Source organism: Carettochelys insculpta, chromosome 11 (assembly GCF_033958435.1).
Source record: "Carettochelys insculpta isolate YL-2023 chromosome 11, ASM3395843v1, whole genome shotgun sequence".
Classification (NCBI taxonomy): Eukaryota; Metazoa; Chordata; order Testudines; family Carettochelyidae; genus Carettochelys; species Carettochelys insculpta.
In genome coordinates, this window is record NC_134147.1 from 14,212,444 (window position 1) to 14,222,917 (window position 10,474).

The window sequence follows — 10,474 nt, forward strand, 5'->3', positions numbered from 1 at the left end:
AAAGCAGTCCAGTAGCACTTCAAAGACTAACAAAATAATTTAATAGGTGATGAGCTTTCGTGGGACCATCAAAACAAAAAAGCAGGCCAGTAGCACTTGTTAGTCTTTAAAGTGCTACTGGACTGCCTTTTTGTTTTGATAGTATATAGACTAGCATGGCTATCTCTCTGTTCCCATTTATAGTTATTTGCTTTAAATTAGGTGGAGTCCCACAATCAGATCTGCCTGCACAGACCTATGCAGAAGCCTGCTGATGTCAAAATAATCAATTAGCATCAATTAGTGTTTGCCAACACACCTGATTACAACATCAGGATATTTGATAGTAAAGAGTTTGGGGCCTCCCTTTGCACAGAGGGACTCTCATTCTGATTTTTGCCTCTGGGTGCTGCTGTAATACCAATGAAAATTAATAATTTGTCTTTATGATCTTAATCTCACTAGCCTTTTGGGCCAGTCTGTGTCCTGCACTGCAATGAAATTTTCTTCATATTTTTCTTTTACTGCTTTCAGACTTTTGTGTCTTTTGTCAGTTTGAAGGTATTCTTACTAATTTCCTTCCCAGCTGTTGAATATATATGGAATAAATATTTATTTTGTTCAATAATAGCCTCTATGTACATGTTTTCTTACATTAATTATGCCTGTTTTTTTTTCTTTTAAATGTAAAAATGTTTCCAGGCTGTAGTGTTTAATTTAACTGCAGTTGCTAGGATTGGGGGAAAATGCTAAAATCTTAAGAAATTTTTAATGTTTTCAAAATGTTCATAAATTTGTAATTATTATCCTTTTCCTCTTGTGTCTGTTTGAATCTTACCTTTTCTTTCACAGTATATTCTTTTGTTTCTTTGATTCAATATCATTAAACCAATTTTTAGGAGCCATAAAGCGGAAGGTTGAATTGGACTGGGGTACAGAGGACACAGAATATCTTCAGAAAGTGCAAACACATGTGGAAGGGGCATTAAACGAATTGAGACCAAACATCATCATTTATAATGCTGGAACAGATATCTTGGATGGAGATCCACTGGGAGGTCTTGCTATTTCACCTCAGGTTTGTATAACAATACATGTTGCACCTCCAGAAACTGGCACGCTCTAGTCCAGGGAGCCTAAGAGCAGGAAGGCCAGCTGGCTCCAGGGGCAAAAGCCTCCGCAGCCCAGCCTGGGACAGCACAGGTCCAGAGCCAGAGGCAGGCCCTTGTGGGGCACCATAGGTCAGGGCTGGGGCCAGAGCTGGAGCTCCTGGTGGGTCCTGCAGAGAGCAGCATGGGGCCAAGGCTGAAGCTCACTGGCAGCCTGGGTGGAGGCAGAGTCTGGCCGCTCCCGTAGCGGCTGGGTGAACAGCCCGTTGAATGAGAGGGCAAGGCAGGATGCCTGCTGCAGTCTTGGGGGTCCATGGTAGGGGTCCTCCCCTGGTCCGGCAAATCCTCTTGTTTGGGACTGGTCAGGTCCCAACCATACTGGACCAGGGAGGTGCAACCTGTACAATATCTGCAAACTTTACTGCCCCTTCCATACCCCCATGGAATACCATTGTCGGTGGCTAGATTCACCACACCTTTGTCCACTTACCTCTGAAGTTTTGGAGGCTCCGCAGAAGCCTATCTTATCCTCCCAGATTACGATTTTTTTCTGCTGAAATTTATCACTCTATTTCCCCATCTTGAGCTTCCTCTTCCTCTCTGTGCCCTCCATCCCAAGTATTCTGTGTCTTCTTGAGCCACATTCCTTCTGTTGAGACCACTCATGCCTCCAAGAGACGCCTTCTGTCTGGGCCCATTCCTTAATCTCCCCTTCCCTGCCAGTTCTGTGGGTCTTTTTTCCCCCTTTCTTAATACCCAGGAAAGAAAAGACAGAGCAACTGCAGCTTTGTAAGTTATTTTTTTCTAGCAGTACTTGTTCTTGTCTCCTAGCTTGCGAAACTAAGTGCAGGCAACAGGGAAGGCAGTCCCTCCTGCTGAATGTTTGTGAATTTCATAAAAATGTTGTGCTGGATAGGACCTCAAGAAATAGTGCAGTCCAGTCCCTAGCTCTGAGTCAGTGTTAAGCAAACCTAGGCCTTCTCTGGCCGGCGTTCGTACAACTTGTATTTAAAATCCTCTAATGAGGGGGTTTTGACGGCCTCTCTTGGAAGCCTGTTTGAAGATTTAACCATTTTTATAATTAGAAAGTTTTTTCCAAATATCTATTATAAATCTTCCTTGCTGCAGATTGTCAGTTACTGCTTGTTCTGGACATGGTGGACATGGAGAATAGTTGATCATAGGTCACTTTATAACAGCCTGTAGCAGACTGCATCCCTCTCTCCCAGTGCTGCCACAGTCAACAAATAAGGAGCTTGCAGAGGCTGGTGGGAGAGGATGAGGCCAGGCAATCAATTAAGTGCTGCCAGCAATGCTGTGGCTTAGCTTCTGGCATTGTTCCCCTTGGATTCAGGAATACATTCATCCTCTGTAGGCTGAGGCAATTCTAAGTGTCTATATCTGCCATTAATACATCCTTGTTGGTAACATGCCACAAATAATATTTTTATGTATATGTTTGCTTTTATTTTTTTAATGAATCCCATCCCGAGCTCTGAGAAATCAGCTAAAATACTTTGGGATACAGACATTTCAAAAGAAGCTTGAAAAATGACCGGGCATGCGATGGGGTTGGTGTTTCAGAATGATGAGACTCGTTTTCCGTTGTCATTGACGATAGCAGGAAAGCTCAGTATTAATACTGAATTTTTAAATTGTAAAGTGTTAATTCTTAGCTATTCTGTGATGTAAATATTTAAGCAGGCTGAAAAGGATCTATTGATAAGTTAGTTTCTCTAATGATATTTTTAAATGGTATTGGCATGCAATTTCTGTCAGGATACCATATGTGCTGTACTGAAATCTATATATTTCATTAAAATTGTTCTTAAAAATGGGATCCAAGATTAGGAAAGTAGAATTGTAACTCAAAGCATTTGGAATCTCTTACAAATATTTTCTACTTCAAAGGCCCTGTCGACAGAGGAACCATGGCAGTACCTCTGTTGACAGATACCCTGTGTCTACACGAGCTTCTGGCATAGTTCTGGCCTATCGGAAGGGACATGTTAATGAGCGGGTTTGAAAGATGCTAATGAGGCACTGCTGTGAATATACAGCACCTCATTAGCATAATGGCGGCCACGGCGATTCGAAAGTGCGGCTTTCGAATCACGTGTTGCCCATGGAGACAGGGACCTTCCAAAAGGACCCTCCAGTTTTCAAAAGCCCCTTCTTCCTTACACCAGATAGGAAGAAGGGGCTTTTGAAAACTGGGGGGTCCTTTTGGAAGGTACCCGTCTCCACTGGTGGCACGCAATTCGAAAGCCACACTTTTGAATCCCTGCAGCCGCAGTTATGCTAATGAGGCACTGCATATTTATAGCAGCGCCTCATTAGCATCTTTCGAACCTGCTCATTAACATGCCCCTTCCAAAAGGAAGGGCTCGTGTAGACCCAGCTATAGTGTCTACACACAAAAGCAGATCAAAAGAGCAAGCTGTGCTCTTGACAGAGAGCAGCCACACTGCCCTGCCCTCCCTCGACAGAATTGCTCACACGAACCTCTGCAAGCAGGGCTGCCTGGGGAACTGGAAGCCCTCTCCATTGACAGAAGTGTCTACACAGGCACTCTGTCAACAAAATACTGTCGACAGAGGCATTATGCCTGATCGGGAACAGGGAATAACACTGCCAACTGAACAGCTCAGTTTTGTCGACAAACTCTCAACAGAGTGCTTTAACTGTAAGTGCTTGGCAAGTTTTGTCGACAAAAGCCCAGTTTTGTTGACAGAAGCTGACCGTGTAGATGTGGCCAAAATGTTTCAATTAAATGGCTAGTCGTGAACAAAATTCAGCTAATGCCATGTTTAAAACACATCAATGAACATCTGAAGAACCAGGTTGTATTTTTGGCTCTAAACTTCTTGCATGATATTGAACAAGTTATTTCATCATTGTTTTGTGCCTCATTTTCCTCCGTATTTTAAGATATGGATGTGGACTCTTCCTTTATATTGAGCTTTAATTCACTTATCTTAATAAAGCACTTTGAGATCCTTGATGGAAAATGCTCTAGTCATGCAGACATTATTGTTCCCTTTTATTGTATAGGCTTAAGCTCTTTTATTATTCGTTTTGTTTTAGGTTTAAGTTCTTGTCACTGTTCTTAGTTAAACCCTATGTTCTTGTACGGTTTCATTTAAGCAACTCTTTATACAAGTTTTAAAAATGGTTAAATACTCGTATTTAAATATTCATTTCGCCCCCTTTTTTTTTTCATTTTTCTACTATTTTTCCCTTATGTGTTTGTAAGGGACCTTCTTACTGCTTAACCCCTTTGTCTAGCACAGACTCAATTTATATCTCTTTGGCCCCTGCTCTTCTCACAATTCAATATTCTTGTTTAGTTCCTTTCCCTTTCTGTCTTTATGGTAATTTTTAAGCTCTTGATAATTGAATAAGCCATTGTAAAGCTACATTTCTTACCTTTATTATTGTATTGGAGAGAAGTTGTGGTGGGTAGGTTGGAACATTTATTATGTCTTTTAGATTGTTTTTACTTTGTCCATTTTTGTGGATTTTAATATATTTTGTCGTTAAGTAATTCTGAATTCCCCTTTTCCACAAAGGTGGTTTCTTTGATACCTAACACATTTTACTTCTCTGTTGTATATAGCAAAGAATGGGTATTCTTTACTGTGCTGAGTTCAGTGATAGTATATAAACTCTTGATCATTACTTTTTCTCATTTTTCTCATGTTTTAGAATGTTTTCCTCTGTTAGTTAGAAACAGATCTGCATTAATGCTCTTGTTAAATTCCCCATTTTCTGCATTGTGAAGTACCCTCTTCACCTGCACAGTACATACATAGGTTCATATCATAGTAATATTGTAAACTTTTTAAATGGTGAGGAAGTGATGAGCTTGTGGTTAAGACATAGGAGATTTGGCCTGGTTCTACTAAGCATGCAACTAGTTCTCCTGCAGTTAAGTATATGCTTGCATGCCTCTTTGAATCAGGTTATTATCTCTTGTTGTCTTAGTTCCCTGCCTGTATATAGAAAAACAAAGCATAATATGTGAGACATTACTAGCGGGTTATTTAAATAATTTTTAACAGATGTCCACTGTGTTCCTATTAGAAAATCAATTGTGTAGATCACATAATGATGATTTGTCATTTATCTAAGGCTATCAGAGCATAAGGTATTGACAATAAATCCATAAAAATAAAAATACAAACCAAGTGATATTTATAATATTTCACTTTGTTTTTCATTGTTGTAAATACGCAGGGCATTGTTAAAAGAGATGAAGTGGTATTCAGGGCTGCCAGAAGACACAGAATTCCTATCTTGATGGTGACATCTGGAGGCTATCAGAAGAGGACAGCACGGATAATTGCCGATTCCATTCTCAATTTGCACAACCTGGGGCTTATTGACAAGGAGCTAGCAACAAGTGAAGCTGAAAATCCCAGGGTAGAACAGATGATTAGAAAATCTATTTTAGATTTAACTAAGCTGTCCTTGCAGTGAGACAGTTCTATGTTTTAGACAGAATTCACTAATTGTATTGTATTAATATATAGGAACTAAAAGTCTCCCCAACTCTATTAGGGTTAATATAATATAACATGATTGAGATGTATTTGCCTAGAAAAGATTAACTAAGTAGAGATAAGAGCTAATCCCAGAATGATTGCAAGTGTCTAAGTTGCTTCTGAAGCACTCCTAAGTCGCTTTGGGATGAAAGGGAGCAGTTCTTTGAGAATGAATGTAGAAAGATACTCAAGGACAGTATATTTCTGTTTACACTATATAGTATTACAGACTTTAATTGTTTCTCCTATTTTAATGGAAAGTCTGCTGTGTTGAAAGGACTATATGGGTCAGCTCTGAAGATTATGGCAGTCCATTTAGTAATGGGGTACTTGTTATTTAGATGGGAGAAGGAAATTTTTAAGCCCGGAGCAGAACCATTTGGCTGAGAGGGCTTCTCAATAATAGCAAGGACAATAAAAATGTAAATTAAACTGTTTCTGTGCTGCACCTACATATTCTGGATTTTGGTAATGCCCTTTGGAAACATGCATCATATGGAGACTAGCAGAGAAGGAGTACTGCGAAAGCAAGAGATAGAGAGGAGCAGACAAATGGTGTGAAGACTAGTGTGACAGTTGTCACAGTGTGCTTGTGATTCAGGCAGAATTTTCACAGTAATCCTAGTAATACTAATTGTGCATTTTGGCATGTTTTATTATATTGGTATATTTTATTGTAACAGAGAACCATGTTGAGCCAAATAATTGTCAGAAATCTTTCTCCATTCATTAATTTGTAATATTTGTCTGTTTGTTTCTTATTCCGGTCATGATCATTAGGATTGTTCATCACAATTTAGTGAACATTTTGTTCTAAATTCAGCACCTCTGGTTAACCTGACATCGACACAAAATTAAAATCTTTAAAGAATTAAAATCTCACATTTACATGCACTGGAAATATTTCCAAAAGTAGGAAGTGTATTTAGAATTCAGTACAGTAGCTACCAAGAATTTACTATCCAAAAATAAAAATTACCAAGCAGTCATTTGAAAATCAGGGTTAGTATTTTGAATTAATTATAAACTATTGAGTTTCCCACATATATACTGCTGTCAAATCTCAGTGTTCTGATACTCTTTGCAGCAAGTATGAACACTACTGTCAGCTGTTCCTGCCAAGAAAAGATACATATAATTCTGCATTATATTTAGTAAATTTTTTAGCCCATGTTTAAATTTGGCACTGGGAAGTGGTTAACAAAAATATATCTATTTCTATGTCCATTAAATATTTCCTACTGTATTTGTAAAAAGGGGGATGGAAAATGGATTAATCATTATTGGTTGTTCTGGATTAAAGGAATGATATTTTAATTTTTAAAATGAAAGAATAGAGAAGTAGTTGTGAAATTATTTTCTGCTTGTTATTGTTTGCATAAAAGTGCTTATGTGTAATACTGTGGAAGATGGTCAATTGTTTGACTTTTTATACCATATCGTCCTATAAAGTTTATATTGTATTCCCTTATCTGATACTTAAAATCTTCCTCTCTAAGCAAACTAAATATTGAATAAGAAATATTCAGGTCTTACAATATGCGAACGAGGGCCAAGGGATCAGTTCTTAAACTCCAAGGGTTACACTGTGGTTTTAAGAAGTACAGTGGCCCTCTTACCCTTAATTTTTTTATAGTGTAAAAGTAGGCAGCAGGTTTTTGTTCTGCTACGGTGTTGTACTTTTCACTTGCTCGATGACTTGGTTGTAGATATATCAGTAAGTTGTTGTCATTGATAGTAAATAAAATCACATACTTATTCAGAGATAAATATACTGTGAAAACGCTAAATAAGGCTTATTTAATTATAAGGTATTAACTACAAAATCTTGAAAGTGGACTTCCTTGGAATATTTGGAATTTTCAACAGAATAATGTATGCAGTGGAGAATTACGTGCACCTATCCACTGTAAAGAATTAGATGTTTGTTCTAAATACTGCTTATGTTATAGGATCAGTTTTCAAAAGAAAATAAATGTTTTGGAGAAGCCATTTTTCTTAACCTTTTAAATGTTCAACATAATGCTGGTTTCACGAGATGAGTAGGGATTCTGTCTTTGTGTGAAGGGATCTTGACTTTTGTCTCTTAGTGATAGAATCCGCATGTAAGGTACTTAAATAATGTTTAGCTGAAACTGAAATACTTACCTCAGTTAACAATTATTCTTAGACTCCTGACTCTACTAGTTATAGCAAATCGTACAGCTCGCTATAAATATTTGTTTAAAATCTATTTGGCATGTTGCACTAACGTACAGTTACAACACTGTTATTGAAAAGCACTTTTGAAATTCTTACTGTCAGACTATTTAATGTACTATTAAAATGTTGAGATTTATTTTTACTGAAGCATTACTTAGACGTTCGTATGTTTCTTATAATTTTTATAAAATGACAAATTACATTTGTATCGAGTTAATACACTGTAATAGTGCCATATGATCTTTTCAAAAACTGGTTCTGTTTGTATTTAATATGTTTGTATTACTGTCTTGGTGGAAATTAAAATGATGTTGAATGATGTTGAGTGACTTTTCCTCCTGTAGTCTTTTCTTTTCACTTCCAGTATGTAACTGAAATCTCAACAGAATAAAATCAGTAGCGGACTTTAGGAAGTTTGGAAGTTAATTTAATCACGTTGCTTTAAAAATGAAAACCATGTAGTTTGGGCAGGGTTGGGCTAACTACAGCCCATGGGCCACGTCCAGCCCTCCAAACCTTCAGATCCAGCTCACCATGATTCTCTGGGCAACCAACATCCTGTGGCCCAGCAGGACTCTCAGACAGGCTCCTTGCCTGATGCATCCCCATATGCCACTCAAAGCAGCTGACTACTGGGGCCCTATGCATCTCTGTGCTGCGTGCCCCAGGAGGGGATTTGCACACTGCCCCCACCCTCAACACATTTTCTCAGCTCTCATTGGCCAGAAACTGGCCAATGGAAGCTGCCTGGGCCATGCTTGCAGGTCCATGTAGCTCAACAAGACCCTCCCTCCTGTAAGGAGTGTGTGGTATAGAGATTAATGTAGCCTCAGCAGCCAGCTACTTTGAGCAGCATGTGGAAACATGGCAGAGGGGGAGCCTGCCTGTCTGAGTGTCCCACTGGGCTGCTGGCCCAGAGGCATATAGGATAAGCACCACCCAGTCAGAGCCTGCACCTGGTATCCTGCCCTTTCTAGCCCCCCAATTTCCTCCCCTTGGTTACAACTCAAACTCTCTGAACCCCTTCCTGTGCCCCTCCCTGCTCAAAATTCTCTCCTGTCCCAGGTCGCACTCCAAACCCTCTACACCTTGTCCTCCCCCTCTGCCCTTGGTCACAACTCCCTTCCAAATTCTTCACTGCTTCCTCCACTTCTCCCCCAGGTTAGAATTCTCTCCTGCACCTGTACGCCTCCCAGATCCTGCACCCGAGTAGAATCCCCTGCCCCAGATCACAACCTCCTTCCTCAGCCAAACTCCCTCCTAAACCCTCTCCTGCACCCCCGTGCTCTAGTCCAAACTCTGTTCTGCACCCAGCCTCTGTCCCAGGCCCCATATCTTCTCCATTAACATGGAAAAGTATAAGACTTGACCACTCATCAAATTCTTGGAGTGGCCACCTCATTGAAAATTATTGCCAACCCTTGCCATAGGTAGAGATTTGTGAAGTGGAAGCCATACCCATAGTAATGTAGGATCAGAAGTCCCATTGAGAGCACAAAAGTCACCGTGCTCTTAAATACATAGAACACTCTTAATCTGCTGCTTGCTTTGTGCAAACAGCACACAAGTAACTTTTGCCCTCATGAGCAGTCCGTTTGGCCGCAGTGAAACTGCCGACAAGAGGAATGTTCTCATATGCATGAATTGTGACTCCTGAAATTAAAGTAGTCTGAAAATCACACACCTGATACTGCAGACATTAATGTGCGTTTGTTTATTTGGGTGGTACATCCCAACACAGTGTGCACCAGTGTTTGCAGGATTGGTACTGTAGTGAGCCCTCAGCAAACACGCATGCGCTCATTGGCATTTTTGGTGCCAGCTTCCAAAAATAGAAGCCGTATGTTTTATCGCCTACTAAAGTACCTCTGGGAGGGCAATGTCCAAGAGCACTGCTTAGGTCAGGATTACTAATCCTACAGAAATAAATGTATTCCAATTTAAACTATCGCTCTTAAATTCTCAGCTGCATGTACTGTTATTGCAGGAATCTCCAGATAATGCAGATTATTTATTAAATAAATTGATGTAAGAGATGAGTTGACTGGTTCATGTAATCATTGACAAAAGAATATATGAAGCAGGACAGTAGCCTCCTACATTACCTAGTCACTGGAGTGTTTTAGAAAGATTTATGTGAAATGCAAATCTGTGATTAATGATATTAACATATAATTAGTAATTAACCTTTAAGCCATTTAAAAGTTTATTATCTACAAATTAAGTTCAAATTAATTGAGGTATCATCTCAGTCTCTTAAAATAAGTTTGAAACCTGTGCTTTCTCACTATCATGTTTGGTGAATATACAGACACCTGCTTTTCTGTATAAATTTTCCTCAAGATTACCGGAAATATTAGTTTAAAACATTAGGGAACAACTTTTTACAATTATGAACCACGTTTTCATCTCAAAATCCTGCTTGGGTCTGTATCTTATGTAGATAACAATTTTCTTCTGATTTTTAAATTCTATTCTTAATTCCTGTGTTAAAAGAATAGCGAGAAAGGTACTAAATTGGAAATCAACATTCTTCTTCCAGGAGTGTGTCTATGAGTGGTCCACTTAAGGTGTTTTGGATACACCTGCTCTTGGAAGTTTTTATCAGCAGGGCCCCAGTGCAGCGAGCACATTCAG

General features: G+C 39.3%; 1 protein-coding gene across 2 annotated transcripts in view; it reads left to right on the forward strand.

The window, feature by feature from the left end:
• Positions 1–8,157, forward strand: part of HDAC11 (histone deacetylase 11) — a 109,826-nt gene extending 101,669 nt beyond the window's left edge. For both annotated transcript variants that reach the window (XM_075005108.1, XM_075005109.1), the window contains exons 9-10: positions 879–1,057; positions 5,328–8,157. In XM_075005108.1, coding sequence (XP_074861209.1) covers positions 879–1,057; positions 5,328–5,570 — 422 coding nt within the window. In that variant the 3' untranslated portion in view covers positions 5,571–8,157. The remainder of the gene's footprint in view (positions 1–878; positions 1,058–5,327) is intronic.
• The last annotated feature ends 2,317 nt before the right edge of the window (positions 8,158–10,474 follow it).